We start from the raw sequence: 18,559 nt of genomic DNA on the forward strand, positions 1-18,559 counted from the left end.
CTAAAAATACAAATGTTGGCTGGGCATGGTGGCACGTGCCTGTAATCCCAGCTACTTAGGAGGCTGAGGCAGGAGAATCGCTTGAACCCAGGAGGCGGAGGTTACAGTGAATCGAGATCACACCACTGCACTCCAACTTGGGCAACAGAGTGAGACTGTCTTTAAAAAAAAAAGTGGGTTTTATGGTATGTGAATTGTATCTCAATAAAAAAAAAGTTTTTTTTTTAAGTGTGCACTCTTTTGCCTCTTTTTCCATATAACATAGTACATATGAACAATCAGCCAAGCTGTTGTGTACATCAATAGTTTATTCTTATTGCCATGTGCTATTCCCATGTATGAGTGCCCTATTATTTATTTATTCAGACAGGGTCTCGCTGTCGTCCAGGCTGGAGTGCGGTGGTGTGATCACAGCTCACTGCAGCCTCCAACTCCTGGGCTCAAGTGATCCTCCCACCTCAGCCTCCTGAGTAGCTGGGACTATGGGCGTGCACCACCATGCCAGGCTAATTTTTATTTTATTTTTATTTTTATTTTTTTTGTAGAGATGGGGTCTTGCTATGTTGCTGGACTGGTCTCAAACTCCTGGCGTCAAGCAATCCTCCTGCCTCGGCCTCCCAAAGTTCTGGGACTACAGGTCTGAGCCACTGTGCCTGGCCTCTTTTCAGATCGTTATGGCCATTTGAATATTATTCTTGTCATCTACCTTTTTTGGGGTTATAATCTTTCTATTATAGATATGAAGAATTTAAAAATATATATATCCTGTGGATATGAGATCCTTGTCACGATGTATGTGTTGCCGGTATGTTTCCTGGCCCAGTGCCTTTTTTCTTTCTTAATTGCATCTTTTGGTGACCAGAAGTTTTTAATTTTGATGAAGTCCAATGTATCCACTTTTATGGTCAGAGCTATGTGTGTCCCGTTTAAGAAATCCTTGCCTACCCCCTAAACATCCCTTGAAGCCACCTCTTCCCTTCTGATGTCTTCGCCTCTAGCCAGCTCTTTGCGGCCAGTTTTCTCCCGTGCTTCTCCGTTCTCTTCCCACCGATGTCCCCACCCCACTTTTTGCCCCCTCCTCTGCCTCCCTCACTGCAGTCAGCAGCATCTTCCTGCCCAGGGACAGTCCTGGCTCTTCTGAGAATCCCTGGGACCAGCACAGCCTCTGGCACGCACTAGGTGCTTAATAAAAGCTCCATAAATGAAGGCAATATCCTGTGGCTTAGCTGGGAATCGTTAAAACTGTCAATTAGCTCTAAACACCAGCTCCTCGGGAACATTTGAGCAGAGCCAGAGAAACAAAAAAGTTTTGGAAAAACCAACAAGATAGGAATGTTTCGTTTTCTCCCTCACTGGAGCATTTACCGCACAAACTCAGACCTCGTTAGCATTATTTATTCTTGCTTTGTCCCCAACCATAGACAAGGGAACACTTTTTCTTGTACCCGCCGGTTGCAAGAGCTCCCCGTCACACCCTGCAACAGTGTTTGCTGCCCCTGAACGCTGGGGAGACTCGTGATCCCCTAATCCTTCTCTTCACCATGAGTGATGACGTAGCACAGGTTTCTGTAGTCCAGGTTGCCGCACACATCTGGGGGGAACGCTGCAAACATCTGCTTGACCTGGGAAGGAGCAGAAAGTCAGCCTGCACCAGGCCAGGTGGCAGCCAGAGCAGAGAATCTGCTGTGATCCACCAAAATCCCAATTTACCTCCTCCTCACTGAAGCGGTCTGCCTGGGTCATAAGTTTTTCTTTGATGCTGTTCAAGGGAGAGACACAGTCATGTTCAGGGAAAGGGATATCCAGCTTGAACATGCAGACCCCAGGGGTGATGAAGGGCAAGTGGGGGCAGGGGGATGTCCTGGCTCAGGAGGCCAGGCTACTCCAATGGCCCAGTAGCCTCTGAACCTCGGTTTCCTCCTCCATGAAGTGGGCTTTCCTCCCAGCATCAGGTAGGGACCAAAAGAAATGACCTGGGGACCCCAACATGGGGGCCACTCTGAACCTCAGTTTCTTTTTCTATATAAAGTGGGCTTTCCTCCCAGCATCAAGTGGGGACCAAATGGAATGACCTGGGGACTCCAACATGGGGGCTACTCTGATTTCCCATCATGCACTATAACTAAGCTCTGTATCATTGAGGGGAGACACCTCAGGTCCCCTACCGCAGAGCCTCTTTTGCCTGATTCTGGACACACTGTTTTCTCCAGCTTGTGATGTTCACTGACATCTGCAAAGCGCTTTAGAGACGACAGATGCTTGTGCTCTGCCAAGGGTATAGGAAGGCCTGTCCAGGTCTGTGTCCTCTTGGGCCTGCAAGGGACTGGTGCCCCTTCAAGTTTGGAGGGTCCCGCAGGGTTCTTAAGGGAGCTCAGTGGGCAGGGATGGTGTCAGACAGCTGAGCGGGGCCTCGTCCACCCACTCTGGCACCAGCTGCGGCAGACCTCACTAAGGACCAATGCACATTTTCCATTATTTATGTTTCTGTGGGCCAGTCACAGTTTCCAGCTCTCCAGGCTGGGGACTTTTCACAGACTCTGTTTCAACCAGAGCCTCCGTCGTGGCCCATCTGGCCTGCCTGGCCTGCAGCTACAGATCCAGGTCCCATGTCCCAAGGCAGTGTCTTCAGTTCCCAAATTAGGGCCCCAAAGGGTCTTTCCAGCCTTGTCCTTGAGAGCGAAGGTGGTTGAGAGTAGAGGGAGGGCTCGGTGTCACTCCAGGGATGCCTCTGATGCTTCCCCAGGTCCCCAGGATGGAGGTAGGAGCCACAGACCCCGAGGGAGGGGTGAAGGGGAGGACTGTGGCCTGGAGCAACCCTCAGCATCCCCTCCCCATCCCAGGGGAGTATGTGACTCATGGTCTTGGAGTTGAGAACGTGTGAAACAGGACAGACCCTCTCCACCTCCACCCCTGCCGCATCTGCCCTCTCCCCCCCATCCAGCTCCATATGTGAGAATCTCAAAACTAGCAAAACTTGCCTCAAAACCTGAAGGCCGGCAGCATTACAGTAATTGATCAGGAAGCCTGGGCCTGGGGAGGAATCTCACCTGCCCCAGGCCACCCTCAGGTCCAGCAAGGTTCTGAAGGGACTGCCTGGGCACAGCTCAGAGGTCAGCCCTAAATCCTGGGTCCTGGGAAGGCTGCCACTCCCCCGCCCACTCCCGCCTGCAATCCTTGGCTCTCTGCTCTCGTGTTGTCACTGGGTGGGGCACCCCTACCCTCACGATGGCAGCCCCAGTGCCTGCATCCACTTTCCCTTCATACATTCCAAGTGAGCCGGTCACCTTCCCCAGTCCTTACTGCCCTCTTGCCCGAGGCAGTGCTGGCTACGATCTGGCTCAGTCCTCTCCCCAGACCCTGGATCCTATGGGCACTGGTCCCTGGCTCTTTGCTTATCTGTCTGCCCGACTCCGTCTCGACGGCCATGACCCTCCTGGGAGCTGCAACCCTCTCCTCTCCTTCTCCAGGCTGGCCTCCATGGTGTCCTTCCCTAACTCCTCCTCAGGTCCTCCCACGCTCCCAGGGCAGACGGAGAGTCCAGGGGCTAGGGTGTGAGCCTCTCCAACAGGCCCCACCTGCCACTCTGTGCTCAGTCTCCCCTATACCACCTCCACCCACACCCTCCAACTGCAGCCAACTCCAAACAAATATGCACACGCCAAGCCCTGGCCCTCCGAGCTCTCTATTCTCTCATCTAGAATGCTGTTCCCGCCCTAGCCTGGGCAACCCGTAGTCATCCTTCAAGGCCCGCCTTTGCCCCCACACCCACCCCACTAGGAAGCTCTCTTGGAGTGACCCACCACTTTTTTTTTTTTTTTTTTTTTGAGACAGAGTTTCACTCTGTCGCCCAGGCTGGAGTGCAATGGCGCCATCTTGGCTCACTGCAACCTCCACCTCCTGGGTTTAAGCGATTTTCCTGCCTCAGCTACCAGAGTAGCTGGGATTACAGGCGCACACCACCATGCCTGGCTAATTTTTTTTTTTTTTTTTTACTTTTCAGTAGAGACAGGGTTTTGCTGTGTTGGCCAGGGTGGTCTAGAACTCCTGGTCTCAAGTGATCTGCCCACCTCGGCTTCCCAAAGTGTTGGGATTACAGGCGTGAGCCACCGCACCCAGCCTGACCCACCACTTCTTATCCATTTCTACTTCCATGCACACACAGAGAAGGGGACACCAAGACCCAGAGAGGGGAAGGGACATCAAGCGATATCACTGGGCTGGATCCCCAGCTCCTGGCTTTTGGGAGAGAAGACTGCGCTGCCACCAATCCTGACCCCAGCCCAGAGCTGGCTTATTCCCCTGAGCCTTTGCAGGCAGGAAAACCCAAGGCAGTCAGGGGGAAACTTACACATCGGCCTTGACAAAACCTTTTCCTTCAGTGTCGAACACTTTGAAGGCGTGGAGAATGGTCTCCTCTGGGTCCGTGCCTATAAGCAGCACATACAGGGCAGAGAGAGAGGCAGGTGGAGAGGGTCCCACAGAAACAGGCACCAGGCTGGGCAGGGGCTGGGGATGGGGGCAAGTCCCACGGCCCCCGCACAGAGGCACAGCTCTGGGGAACTTCTTCCCCAACTTCCACTGCACAGCGAGGGCCGAGCTCACTTGAAGCAAGAACAAGGAGGGAAACAGGTCATTGTAATCATAGACAAGGGCACCGCATATATATTTTTGTGAACAACGTGTGCAACTGTACATGGAGACCCTGATTGAGCATTTACTTTGTGCTTAACCCTTCCCTATTTTACAGATGGAAAAGCTGAGACCCAGAGAAGTTAAGTGACTTGTCCAGGGTCTCACAGCTGAGTCTGCTGCATGACCAGTGAAGGAGGGGGGCATGACTCTGGGGCTCACGCATTACCCAGGCTGTGCACAAGACGTCGTGGGTGGAAGAAAAAGAGTTCTGTATATGGATGCCAAAAGGCTGGGGCTTGGGCAGTGGCATTGGAGGGGTCTGAGAGATTGTCCTGGCCAGAAGTGGGGTTAGGTGGGCCCACGGGCCAAGGGAAGGGGCTCGGGGGGCAGAAGTGAAGCCAGAGAAGTTCTGCTTTTATCACGTTCACAGCATAGTCTTGGGGAGAGATGTCATTAGAAGAAACGAATCTGATACCCACAATGGGATTGAATGTGCAGCCCCCGCATTGCACCAGTGGGAAACGGAAGCCCACAGAGAGGAAGGGTCTTGCCCAAGGCTTCACAGGCTGCGTGAATGATAGCAGGTGACCTGGCCACCCTTGCCTGGTGCTCTTTCCCCCTCTGTCACCGTGTCCCCCTTGTTCACTGTGGACGCGAGGGTGCCCCCTTCCTTTCTTCAGTGCTCAACTGTGTCATTGGTGAAAGGGGACAGAGATGGTGCTTGACACCCACCTCACAGGAGCAGCTAAGATAACATGCCATTCATGGTAAGGTTTTAACAAACGTGTATCAATCAGGGCTGCAAACAAATCTGAGTGCTCTATGCCTGCAGCTTTAAGATTTTATCCCCTGGAGCTCTCAGAGCACCCATGGAGTAGATGTGGTCGTTTTAGTTTATCAGAGAGAAAACAGGCTCAGAGAGGTTTCATTACATGCCCAAAGCCCACTGAGAAGAGAAAGGACGATTGAAACCCACCTCTGTGGACTCCAGAGTCCCCTGCTCCTTCTGCCACCCTGTGCTCCTGCCAGTCAGATTGGGTCAGGCAGGGCCATGTGCCTCCCCCATCAGACTAGGTCAGGGCCATTTGTTCCTCCACCATCACACTAGGTCAGGACCATCTGTGCCTCCCCCATTAGACTGGGTCAGTGCCATCTGTTCCTCCTCCATCAGACTGGGTCAGGGCCATCTGCGCTTCCTCCATCAGATTAGATCAGGGCCTTATCTATGCCTCCCCATCAGATGGGGTCAGGGTCATCTGTGCTTCTCCCATCAAACTGGATCAGGGTCATCTGTGCCTCCCCCATCATACTGGTTCAGGGCCATCTGTGCCTCCCCCATCAGACTGGATCAGGGTTATCTGTGCCTTCCCCATCATACTGGCTCAGGGCCATCTGTGCCTCCCCCATCAGACTGGGTCAGGGCCATCTGTGCCTTTCCCCTCAGATTCGATCAGGGCCTCATCTGTTTCTCTAGCACTAGACAGGGTCAGGGTCAGCTCTACCTCTCCCATCAAACTGGATCAGGATCATCTGTGCCTCCCCCATCATACTGGCTCAGGGCCATCTGTGCCTCCCCCATCAGACTGGGTCAGGGCCATCAGTGCCTTTCCCCTCAGATTAGGGCCTCATCTGTTCCTCTCCCATTACACAGGGTCAGGGCCATCTGTGCCTCTTCCATCAGACTGAGTCAGAGCCATCTGTGCCTCTCCCATCAGATTAGATCAGGGCCTCATTTGTTCCTCCACCATTAGACTAAGTCAGGGCCATCTGTTCCTCCCCCATGAGACCAGATCAAGCCCATCTGTGCCTCTTCCATCAGACTGGGTCAGGGCCATGTGTGCCTCCCACATCAGACTAAGAACTAGCCAGGAGTAGGGCAGTGTCTGAATCTCCAGGCATCTCTGAAACTGGCACAGAGTGAAAAAGCCTGGCACATGCTGGCCTCACTGGCCTGGGAACTTCTAGAGGGCAGAGCCATGGACTGCCTCTGGGCAGGGTGGCAGGAAGTTCGTGTGCCCAGCAGAGAGGCTCAGCCCAGAGCACAGCAGGGGCAGGGTTCCAGGCCCTCACAGCCTGTCCAAGCAGGCAGGGGTTGGGCAGTGCCTCCAAGCGGGTGAGGCTTGAGTGACCAGAGGCACCCACTTGGGATTTGCTTCCGAGGCCACAGCCTCCCAGGTTTCACTGATTAGTTGAAAATTCCCAGCGTCTTTGAAGAGGCCTCACTGCTTGGGCAGGTTTGTGGCCAGCTCCAGCCTGTCCCCCTGCGGATCATGCACATGGACTTAGCTCAGGCTCTCAGGCTCTCAGGCACCCAGCACAGCCCTGCCACTCCCTATTGCCATGGCTGGCAGTCCTCCCTTCCCTCCTCCACAGAGAAAACCTCTATTCCTGAGACTGCAAACCTCATAAAATCTGCTACAGAGTGGCTACCTCCCCCCATCATCGTTGGGAATCTCATGACACAGTCTCCTCTTCCCAATTAGTGGGGTGAGGTGGCGCCCGCCCCAGCCCCCTGCCCTCCCGGCTCCTGTCCCCTCCCACCGGCCTCTCACGCAGTCTGGCCACGTCTGCACAACAGGCTCAGCCGGAGCCCCAGTCCCGGTGCCCCTGCAAAAATGAGAAACAGCTGCAGCCCTGCAGCCCACACCAGACCCTGGGTCACAGCTTCAGCTCAACCATGGACCAACACAAGCTTTTAGTCTCCATCTTCCCATCTGCGAAACAGGTTTGGGGCCCACCGTGAGCTGACAGAGTCCCCTCCCCTTCCCCTGAGCACTCCTGAAGGCCTCTTTAAACTCCTGCTCTGGCAGCAGGGCCCCTGGCCCACGTCCAGCACCAGGGGTGGCAGGTGCTCACCGCCTCACCTCCTGGGCCGGGCCCTGGGCCGTCCACTCTGGCAGAACCAGAGGCCACTTCCCCAGGCCCTCCCGCCGGCCTTTAACAGGCCTCCTTCAGTGACGTTCCTCTGGATAAAAGAATCAGGCCTGTCTGCTTCCTTTGAAGTTGCTGGCTAGAGTCACGCATATCTTTCCCACAGAGCATTCTTCTCTCCTGGCCTCCTGGGTTTCTGAGCTCTTCCAGGAGGCAGACATGGTCCTGGAAATAGGCCCCGACAAGCTGCCCGGAGGTGGGCCCAGTGATGCTCCTGATTCAGCTAGACAGCCCCACGTTCAGAGCCTGCTCCGGATGAGCCTGCCCTCCCCAGCCCTGGGTTTCCTCATCTCTCGCACCCAGGCTGATGGCTGCCTTCCTTCTGGCTCTAGATCTGCCGGGACACGGTGCGTGGAGGCTGCTCTACCCCCCAGCAGGTCACGACCCATGAGAGTACTGATTTTTCACCCCATCGAACCTGTGATGTCAGGTCGGATCACCCTGTGGTGGACTGAATGGTGGCCCCTAAAAAGGTATATCCACCAGAAGCCGGGTGCGGTGGCTCACACCTGTAATCCCAGCACTTTGGGAGGCCGAGGTGGGTGGATCACGAGGTCGGGAGATCGAGACCTTCCTGGCTAACACAGTGAAACTCTGTCTCCCCTAAAAATACAGAAAAATTAGCCGGGCGTGGTGGTGGGCACCTGTCCCAGTTACTTGGGAGGCTGAGATAGGAGAATGGCATGAACCCGGGAGGCAGAGCTTGCAGTGAGCCAAGATCACGCCACTGCACTCCAGCCTGGGTGACAGAGCGAGACTCCGTCTCAAAAAAAAAAAAAAAAGAAAAGAAAAAGATATGTCCACCAGAGCCTGTAAATGTCACCTTATTCGGAAAAAAGGACTTTGCAGATGTAAGTTAAGCATCTTGAGATGCAGAGATCATCTTAGATTATCCAGGTAGGACCTAAATCCAACAGCAGGTAGAGTCCGGGCGCTGGGGCTCATGCCTGTAATCCCAGCAGTTTGGGAGGCCGAGATGGGCAGATCACTTGAGGTCAGGAGTTCGAGACCAGCCTGGCCAATGTGGTGAGACCCCCGTCTCTACTAAAAATACCAAAAAAAAAAAAAAAAAAAAAATTAGCCAGGCATGGTGGCGGGTGCCTGTAATCCCAGCTTCTTGGGAGGCTGAAGCATGAGAATCGCTTGAACCTTGGAGGTGGAGGTTGCCATGAGCTGAGATTGCACCATTGCACTCCAGCCTGGGCAACAGAGTGAGACTCCGTCTCAAAAACAAAACAAAATGAAACAAAGAGGCAGGTGGAGGGAGGTTAGATAGAAGAGGACGGGACCATTCACAACGAAGCAGAGATGAGAGAGGTAGAGCCACCAGAAGCTGGGGAGGCAAGGAATGGATTCTCCCCAAATCCTCTGCCAGATTTTGCATTTCTAGTCTCCAGGACTGTGAGAGAATACATGTCTGTTGTTTCGAGCCACCCGGTTTCACAGAATTTGTTACAGCGGGCTCAGGAAACTATTATAAGCCCATTTTACAGACCAAAAAACTGAGGCCAGAAAGCAGATAAATCTGTGCAAGGTCAACCTAGGAGTCAATGGGAAGCCAGGGCCTGACCCTAGGCCTAGCCAAGGCAGGGGGTCCAAGAGAGGAGGCCTGGCAGGGGCAGCCTGAGGGTGGGGGGCTGACAGTGCCCACCTCCCAGGGACCACTGCCCCAGCTGGCTCTTCCTTTTTTTTTTTTTTTTTTTTGAGATGGAGTCTGGCTCTGTTACCAAGCTGGAGTACAGTGGCCCAATCTCGACTCACTGCAACCTCTGCCTCCCGGGTTCAAGCAATTCTCCTGCCTCAGCCTCCCAAGCAGCTGGGATTACAGGCACCCACTACCATGCCCAGTTAATTTTTGTATTTTTAGTAGAGTCAGGGTTTCGCCATGTTGGTCAGGCTGGTCTCGAACTCCTGACCTCAGGTGACCCACCCACTCGGCCTCCCAGAGTGCTGGGATTACAGGCATGAGCCACCACGGCCGGCCTTGGCCCTTCCTTCTAACCATGGAACTCTCAAGCTCTGGGATGTCCCTATGAGAGAGCTCCCCCAGGGCCAGGACAGAAAGGGGACACAGATGGCCCCAACCCTCCACCCCACGCCTAATGCTGTGTCTCGAGTGGGTACAGTGGTTAGAGCCAGGGTTTGGGGTTGAGGTTCCATCCCGGCCACTTTTTGCTGGGGCATCTGGGGCAGGGTTCGTGACTTCTCTGGGTCTGAGTCTCTTCATTTGTGAATGAGGCTCCCTGATCCTTCCTCTGGGGGCTCCAGTGGCCACAGAAAAAGACAAGGGGAGTAACTCGCTCTGCACGGGGGTCGACCACAGCATCTTTCGGAAACACCTTCCCTCCGGCATCCTCTGCCTGTCCCCCCAGCCCCATGTGCAGAGCGGGCAAAAGGAGCCCACAGGTAGGAAGGTAGGGGAGCAGCATGGCTGGGGGCAGTGGGATGGGGAGCACTGTCCTGATGGTGGGCGAAGGGGTTAAAGGCAGGGTTTAGTTGTTGTTGTTGAGACAGGGTCTTGCTCTGTCACCCAGGCTGGAGTGCAGTGGTGTGATCTCGGCTCACTGCAACCTTCACCTCTCAGGGTCAAGCGATCCTCCCACCTCAGCCTCCAAAATAGCTGAGACTACAGGTATGTGTCACCATGCCTGGCTAATTTTTGTATTAGTAGAGATGAAGTTTCATTATATCACCCAGGCTGGTCTCAAACTCCTGGACTCAAGCAAACCGCCCGCCTCAGCCTCCCAAAGTGTTGGGATTACAGGCATGAGCCACCATGCCTGGCCAAAGCAGGAGTCTTTACGGTTACCCCAGTCTGTGGTGAAGAGAGGGAAACTGAGGCAGGGCCCCTGAAGGTGCGTGCACCCGGGGGCTGGTGTCTGGGGCCACATCATGCTCCCACCTGTGGTGTGTGTGTGTCAGGGCACCCCCTTCATACACACATCCCCCTGCCATTCCCCGCCGTCCCCCAGGACTCCAGGAGCCTGGCTTACCCTTCAGCTTCTCCCCAAACATTGTCAGGAACACCGTGAAGTTGATGGGTCCGGGGGCCTCCTTCACCATGGCCTCCAGTTCCTCGTTCTTGACATTGATGCGGCCTGTGGGAGGTGAGAGGTGGGGCCGCCCGGGAGGATAAGAGAGAACAGAACTTGAGCCTTGGAGGGTCCCACAGAGCCTCCCCACCCAGCCGTCCCACATGTCCCCCACTCAGCCCTAAGGCCCTGCCCCCTCGTTGGGGGACTCTTTGGGGGACATTTGGGCCACAGTCAGCTTCCGGCTGCCCCCAGCCTCATGAGAAGGGGAGCAAGTCACTCTCATCCCCATTTTACAGGTGAAGAAACTGAGGCCCAAGAAGCTGCAGCTGAGGTGCACAGGGGCTGCAGGCTCAGGATTCCTGTGCCCCAGGAGGGGATCAGTGGATGCCTGGATGCCGGGATTCCCCGTGGTTCCAGGGGACACTCAGATTCCCAGGAGCTCAGGGCCTTGTTACGTCCGTTCCGCCACCTAAACCCCGCATAGGCAACTTCAGGCTCTTCCCTGGGGCCTTAGAGGGGGCAGAAACCTTAACCTGGGAGTTGGGTCTTTCCCTCCGAATCAGCTTCTCCCCTGCTCTCCTGGCCCCTCCCCACACCCAGGGCCACCTACACCAGCCCCAGGCCCATGCTGCTACTCCTGTCCCTGGAGTGTCCTCCCCTTCCCTGGCCGAGTCCTTCTCCAACCCCCCAGGAAGGTCTGCTGACTTTCCAGGCAGCGGCTGCGTTTCCCCTGCGCTCCCCAGCACAGGAGCCTCTCACGCCCACTGCGAGCGCTGCCCCGCTGGCCCCAGCTGCCCACTCTCTCCGGATGGCCCGGCCCTAAGCTCCGCCGGCTGCTGGCTCACCCACCCAGTGCGGCAAAGGTGTCCCTCAAGTCCTCTTTGTCGATGAAGCCATCGCGGTTCTGGTCCATGATGGTGAAAGCCTGGCAGAGACACAGGTGCTGAGTGGCCACCCACCCTTCCAGTCCCCGGCAAGGACCATCCTCCTGCTGACTGCTGCCCAAGGAGCCTCAGGGCAGGTCCCTCTGGCAGCCCAGCTGGGATGTGCTCCATCCCCAACCCCTCATTTCAGGCTCACAGCAACTCCAGTTTACAGAGAGGGAAACTGAGGTGCAGAGAGAAAAAAGCCTGGCCCCAGGTCACACAGCAAGCACAGGGTCAGGTACAGAGAGAGGAAGAGGCTGCCCAAGGGCAACAGGTCACACATCCAGGCTCTGGGCCATGGCCATGGTGTCCTGAAAAAATAATGCCATTGGCCAGGCATGGTGGCTCATGCCTGCAATCCCAGCACTTTGGTAGGCAGAGGCAGGAGGATTGCTTGAGGCCAGGAGTTTGAGACAAGCCTGGGCAAAATAATGAGACCCTGTCTCTACAAAATATTAAAAAGTTAGCCAGGCATAATGATGTATGCCTGTAGTTTCAGCTACTCAGGAGACTGAGGTGGGGATCGCTTGAGCCCAGGAATTTGAGGTTTCAGCGAGCACTGACTGCAATACTGCACTCCAGCCTGGGTAACAGAACAAGACCCTGTCTCAAAAAAACAAACAAACAAACAAAAAACAAAAAACTATGATCATTAAAAAATGTAGTAATGGACTGAGCACGGTGACTCACGTCTGTAATTCCAGCACGTTGGGAGGCTGAGGCAGGTGGATCACCTGAGCTCAGGAGTTCCAGACCAGCCTGGCCAACATGGCAAAACCCTGTCTCTACTAAAAATTCAAAAAATTAGCCGGATGTGGTGGTGCGTGTCTGTAATCCCAGCATCCCAGCTACTTGGGAGGCTGAGGCAGGAGAATTCCTTGAACCCGTGAGGTGGAGGTTGCAATGAGCGGAGATCACGCTATTGCACTCCAGCCTGGGCGACAGAGCCAGACTCTGTCAAACAAACAAAATAATAATAATAATAATAATAGTAATAATGACATCTTCAGCCCCCCGAGACTGAGGACTGAGCCTCTGCCCAGCTCCTTGAGCAACTGGCATGCATTCCAAGAATCCTCACAACAGCCCCATGGGACAGCAGACCGACCTCTTTAAACTCCTGGATCTGGGACTGATCAAACATGGAGAAGACGTTGGAGCCGGCAGTGCCTTCTGCTCTTTTCCGAGCTCTTCTCGGTGCCTGCGAGGTACCAGACAACGCCTTGCAGCGGCCCCTGCCTCGAGGGTCAGCCCCCACCCCCTGTCTCACCTCCCAGGGCATCGCAGTCCAGAATGACTCTGCCCTCCCCGGTGCCCACAGCAGACAGACAAGGCTCCCCCTGAAGCCTTGCAGGTAATCAGGACGTTCTCCCAGCCCATGACAAGAAGCCTGCATGGCGTGCACCCCCACAGAGCTGGACAGCTGCTTCCTGGCCCTGTCCTCCGGGCTCCGGAAGGTGGGCGGCCAGCGCCTGCACTGCAGAGCAGAGGCGGGCATCTCTTCCTTCAGCCTCCCCATCTCCACCCCAGCATCCTCCACTACAGCTGGAATCTGACCTTATCACCACCTGCTAAAAACCTTCTTCGTGTTCTCAAGAGAACAACTGAGCTCTTAGCACCCCCGACGGGATCTGCCTCTTGCCCCCTCCCGGAGCTGCTACTCCCTCTCACCCAGGCCCTCTGCTGTGTCCCACAGCTGCCTTCCCTCCCGGCGTTTGCCCCTGCCTGGAATGCCTTGCTCTGTTGGAATTCCCTGCTTGGAATGCCTTCCCTGGAGAATCTATGTAGAGACTCCTACCCATCCTGTAGGCTCAGCTCCCTGTCACCTCCTCCGAGAAGCCTTCTCCGACCCCAGGCCATTCTCCCCTCCCCGCTCCACTGTGAACTGTCACCCCCACAGCACGTATCACACTGTCCTGACATATCTCTGTGCGTCTGTCTCCTCGACTAAGTGGACATCTCAGGGGTAAAACTCACTTTGCCCCATCTCTGGTCTCTCCTGTCCCCACCCTGAACCTGGCTCAAAGTGGGGATCAGCTGATGCTTGGAAATAGCTGCCCAGAACTCAGGGCCAACCTACGTAGCAGGCAAAGCAGGAGGCCACCCACGTTGAGTAGTTAGATGGTCTCCGGCCAGCCTTCCTGCCTCTGTGATGTCATGGTGTCTGGAAGTCCACTATTGGGCACTTCCTGAATGCCCTAGGTCCCCAAGACCCCCGAGGGTCCTGTCCCTCGGCAGCCATCCTTACAACCCCCAGGGGCGCTGTGAGCCCCAGAATGGGCTCTTGATGGGGGAAAAGAATTGCTGGATTCCAGAGGGGGAGGTGGACGGGATGGCACAGACATGGGCTCCCACCGCCAGCTCCTGTCTCCATCACAACCTGTACCACCCTCTCCTGCCAAGCCCTTGTCTACCCGCCCCCACCAGAGCAGAGGATTCCCCTCATCCCCTGCTCCCCACCCCCCAACGCCTGTGTGGTCTCCCCTGCCCCCAGCTCACTGCTGTCCCCACCCCTGCCCAGGAGCCCTCGATTGACGGGGGCAGAAGTGCCGGCTGACTTATAATTAGCTTTTACTGGGTGCCTTGTCTCTACTAATCCTTTGAAAGGGGGCTGCCAGGGCGGCCGGGAACGTTATGATGCTGTAAAACCTCTGTAATATTTATAAATCCTTTCAGACATCATAAAGAAAAGAACTTCCCCGCAGAGTTCATCTCACATAATTACATATACATTTCCTCCGATTAATAAAAAATGATCACTTCCGTCTGTGGGAGGTTCTGCCCTTTCTCTGGCAGACCTGGCCATGGCCTTGGCGTCCTCAGTCCCTGCCCCCCAAGGTCCCAGGCTCTCATGATCCCCCTGGCTACACCCCCACCCTACAGTGTCCCAGAGCTCCACGACGGAGGGAGAGGTCATTTTCTCTACTGCGCAATAGAGTCCTAAACCCTCGGGTCTTTGCAGCTCAGCTGTCTTGAAAATTCCTTTTGAGAACGGCCCCTATAAAATACAATTCCCCAGAGAGGAACATCTCAGGGAAGAAGGGGGTCACCCGCATCCGGGTTCAAAGCCTGGCGTGGCCGCTCCCAGCCTCTGTGATGTTAAGAAATTCACTTGTCTTATCTGAGCCTGTTTCCCCATTTGTAAAACCAAGAACATGTCGACCTCAACGCATCAGGACATGTATTAGACACATGCGGACCTCCAGGCAGGCCCATGCCCAGTCCTGGGGACCCAGGGCTGAATCAGGCCCCATCTTGGTCCCCAAGAAGCTCACAGTCCCGCTGGAGACAGGCAATCCATATAGGCCCTCAGGCAGTCAGGAGGTGACAAGCCGAGACTGACAGCCGAGTCAGAGCTCTGGGCTGAAAGGGACTAACTAATGAGGCAGGTGAGACGCAGGCACAGAGGGACAGCTAGATTGATACCCTGCAGGGAGTCCCCAGGGGCAGAAGCCCAGGGCAAGTCCCACGTCACATGAGGTGCACAGGCAAAGGTGAGCAGGGGGACCTCAGAGCTCCAGAGGTGCCATGCTGTCGCGAACACTGACCCCCGGCCCTCCCAGGGGACCCGTGCCCTCAGAGCCACTGCCCCTGTGAAGCCCCCAGGCCCTGCCCACCCCGTCTCTCGACACCCTCCTCTTCCTCATTCTCCAGCAGTCCCCACCAAGTTCAGGAATGCAGAGACTCAAATCAGGACCCACGTGGAGAGGAGTCCCAGGTGGGGCAGGTCCAGGCACGGCATCAAGAGGGAAGAGGAGGTCAGACCAGGGACAACATGAGATCAAGGTCAGGAAGGTCAGTGAGAGGCAGGGTGAATTCAGGCAGGAGGTGGAGGTCAGAATCACACACGGAGTCAAGGTCACAGAATGAGGTCAAAGTTGAGAAATGAGGCTGGGCGCAGAGGCTCACGCCTGTAATCTCAGCACTTTGGGAGGCTGAGGCGGGTGGATCACTTGAAGTCAGGAGTTCAGACCAACCTGGACAACATGGTGAAACCCCATCTCTACTAAAAAAAAAAAAAAAAAATAGCCGGGTGTGGTGGTGGGCGCCTGTAATCCCAGCTACTCAGGAGGCTGAGGCAGGAAACTCACCTGAGGCCAGGAGGCAGAGGTTGCAGTGAGCCGAGATCAAGCCACTGCACTCCATCCTGGGCGACAGAGTGAGATTCTGTCTGAAAAAGAAAAGGAGTTGCGGATAAGGTCAGGGTCACGGTCAGGGTCAGGGGTGGGAGGGAGGAGACCGCAGTGCTGAAGCCAAAGACACAACAGCCACAGGCCTGAGCTCCCCAGGGAGGAGGTGGAGGTGAAAGGAAGGTGGCCGTGGCAGAGGCAGAACAACCCCAGCCTACCATGGTCTGGAGAGCTCCCTGGAGCTGCAGCTGGCCTGGGGATAGCTCAGAGATGGCCCTTAAATAGTGGTCCTCCCAAGGCCCCTGGCATGCACCAGGCTCAGTGTGGAAGGTGATCCAGGACAGGATAGGGGCCTCCCTGCCAGGCACCTGCCTTGGGCCATTCAGAGTGGGTGGGGTTGGGGGGAATCCGTGGGTAAAAACCACGGCCACAGGGACTGCCTAAGCCTCCAGGATCTCCGAGAGCCCTGGGCCAACTGTTTTCTCCAGAGCCAAGGGACCAAGACCCAGGAAGGGGCATTTGGCCAAGGACAGCGAGTAAGTTGAGGCCGGCAACCCCAATGGGAAGATTTGGCCTTGAGTTGTCAGGGAGTGTTGCCCAGGGTGGGGTCAGCCATGCTGGCTGGGACCCACTCAGACTGCAGTGTGGCCGGACCTCTGGAGCCGTGGGACTCTGGGTGGGACATCACCCTCTAGGAGGCTCAGTGGTCTCATAGGAATGGGAGGGTGTGACACCCCCCGGTCTGCTTGTGGAGAGGGTTTCTGCACCAACCTGGCCCTCAGGGTCTCCTTCTCCCCATATGCCTATTATCAGGACCCCCATTACGCACCCCCAGGCCAGGGGACCCCCTCAGAGCACTGAAATGCTCAATGAACAGAGAAAGCAAAGAGACAAATAAAAGAAAAATGGGATGGGCGTGGTGGCTCACGCCTGTAATCCCAGAGCTTTCGGAGGCCAAGGTGGAAGGATCGCTTGAGGCCAGGAGTTCAAGACCAGCCTGGGCAACATAGTGAGACCCCCATCTCTACAAAATATAAAAAAAAGTAGCCGAGCATGGTGGTGTGTTCTTGTAGTCCCAGCTACCCAGGAGGCTGAGGCAGGAGGATTGCTTGAGTCCAGAAGTTTGAGGCTGCAGTGATCTATGATTGTGCCACTGCACTCCAGCCTGGGCAACAGAGTGAGATATTGTCTCTTAAAAAAAAGGAAAAAAGAAAAATGGAGGTGACCCTGATGAGGAAGAACTGAAAAATGAGACCTCCATTCCACCCTGGCTTCACACACACACATCCATCCCCACCCGGCCTGGCCCCGCCCAAGAATTCTCTAGTACATCTGCCAAACAGAGCCCGCACCTGCCCTGGAAAGCCTCTCCTGTGTCTAGTGCAGCCCCAGCAGCCCCAGCTCGACCTCAGAGGCTGCCACTGTCCATCTGGGGCCCGCCACATCTGATCAGCTGCCAGGGCCGGCAGTGCTGGGTTCAGGCAGTGAGCCCATGGGTCCCCAGGGGCTGAAGAGCTTAACTGTCCCTGGAGCTTGCCTCAGGCCTTCAGGCCTGGGTACAGCTGATCCCCTGCCTTGGGGGAAGGGAATATCATCATCATAATAAGAAGAGCAGCTACTATACAACACAGAAGGTCAGGCCATGTCTTAAAACACGTATCCTCACATTCAGTCCATACCCCATTTTCCGGATGAGGAAACTGAGGCACACATGGGTTACCCAAGGCAGGTAAGAAGTGGAGTCAGAGGCCAGGCACAGTGGCTCACACCTGTAATCCTAGCACTTTGGGAGGCCGAGGAGGGAGGATCACTTGAGGCCAGGAGTTTGAGACGAGCCTAGGCAACATGGTGAAACTCTGTCTCTACCAAAAAAAAAAATTTTTTTTAATTAAAAAAATATTCAGGCATAGTGGTGAAGCGAAAAAGTTCCCTTATCCCCTTCACAGGGCATGCGATGGGGGTGTGGCTTGCTTCTTCCATGACCCACTGCTCAAACCTCTAGGGGGACCATGCAGACAGGCAGGCTATGGGGCTCCGACCTCACGGCAGCATCTAGGGGTGGAGGCTTACAGCTCCTGAAGCCCCCGTGGGCGTGTGTTACAGGATGCTCTTCCAGTTTTGCCATCTGTGGGTGGCTTGTGTTCATCAGCTCAGTTAGACCCTCTGCCTTATCGCAAGGACAAAAGGCTTTCTGTATCCTGGGATTCTTGCCTTGATGCATGTGAAAATTGGATCACACGTGGGCTTGGAGAATGAGTGCGAGGTTTTACTGAGTGGTGGAAGTAGCTCTCAGCAGATGATGGGGAGCCAGAAGGGGGATGGAGTGGGAAGGTGATTTTCAAGGTGCTCAGCGGCCAGACTCTCCTCCGACCATCCCCGGCCAAATTCCCCTGGGCATTTGCTTTATTCAGCCAGTCGATGGCCTGCCAGCATCTGCCAGTGCTGTCGGTGTGCTCTTCCCATCCTCTGCTCCTCTTGACGTCCAGCCGCCTGTGTGTGTACCCACTAGGGTCTCAGGGTTTTCATAGGCACAGGATGGGTGGGGGGGGGCAGGGTGTGGTGGGCCAGGGTGGTCTTGCAAAATGCAACATTTGGGCATGTAAACATGAGTGCCTGTCCTCACCTAGGTCCGTGGGCACAGGCCCAAGGGTGGAGGCCTCGCCAGGGACCCTGCCTTTCTCCTCCCAGCACTTCCCTGTCCCCCCTCCTATATCAGTGGCACATGCCTCTAGACCCAGCTACTCAGGAGGCTGAGGTGGGAGGCACTCAGCCTGGACAACAGATCAAGGTCCCATTTCTAAAACAAAAAAAGGAGAGAGAGAGAGAGGGGTGGGGCCAGGACAAGAGCCCCTCTTTCTAGTGTTTCCAGAAGGAAGCTTCCAAAAGGTTCTGCTCATCCAAACTC

The 18,559-nt window shown here is 55.4% G+C and overlaps 1 protein-coding gene across 3 annotated transcripts; it reads right to left on the reverse strand.

Annotated features, from left to right (window-relative positions):
- Positions 1 to 1,379: 1,379 nt before the first annotated feature.
- On the reverse strand, positions 1,380 to 17,684 carry MYL10 (myosin light chain 10). Of its 3 annotated transcripts, XM_015134517.3 has the most exons (8): positions 17,424 to 17,684; positions 12,633 to 12,725; positions 12,377 to 12,478; positions 11,448 to 11,523; positions 10,557 to 10,661; positions 4,349 to 4,427; positions 1,711 to 1,759; positions 1,380 to 1,622 (listed from the first exon to the last, which is right to left on the reverse strand). In XM_015134517.3, the coding sequence occupies exons 1-8, from the start codon at positions 17,499 to 17,501 to the stop codon at positions 1,524 to 1,526; spliced, it is 681 nt and encodes a 226-aa protein (XP_014990003.2). In that variant the 5' UTR covers positions 17,502 to 17,684; the 3' UTR covers positions 1,380 to 1,523. The 3 variants fall into 3 exon arrangements, with proteins under 3 accessions (XP_014990003.2, XP_077854100.1, XP_028701454.2); XM_077997974.1 differs by lacking the exons at positions 12,377 to 12,478; positions 17,424 to 17,684 and adding an exon at positions 13,502 to 13,530; XM_028845621.2 differs by lacking the exons at positions 12,377 to 12,478; positions 17,424 to 17,684 and having other exon boundaries at positions 12,633 to 12,954.
- Positions 17,685 to 18,559: the final 875 nt, after the last annotated feature.

This window comes from Macaca mulatta, chromosome 3 (assembly GCF_049350105.2).
Source record: "Macaca mulatta isolate MMU2019108-1 chromosome 3, T2T-MMU8v2.0, whole genome shotgun sequence".
In the NCBI taxonomy this organism is placed as follows: domain Eukaryota; kingdom Metazoa; phylum Chordata; class Mammalia; order Primates; family Cercopithecidae; genus Macaca; species Macaca mulatta.

What these genes read in the sequence shown, in the direction of transcription:
- MYL10 (XM_028845621.2), bottom strand. Translation starts at nt 12,920, where the DNA reads ATGCAGGCTTCTTGTCATGGGCTGGGAGAACGTCCTGATTACCTGCAA. An exon ending in GGACACCTTTGCCGCACTGG is followed by an intron (nt 10,662 to 11,447) that starts GTGGGTGAGCCA and finishes CACCTCCCACAG; the next exon opens with GCCGCATCAATGTCAAGAAC. An exon ending in ACCGCTTCAGTGAGGAGGAG is followed by an intron (nt 1,623 to 1,710) that starts GTAAATTGGGAT and finishes GCTCCTTCCCAG; the next exon opens with GTCAAGCAGATGTTTGCAGC.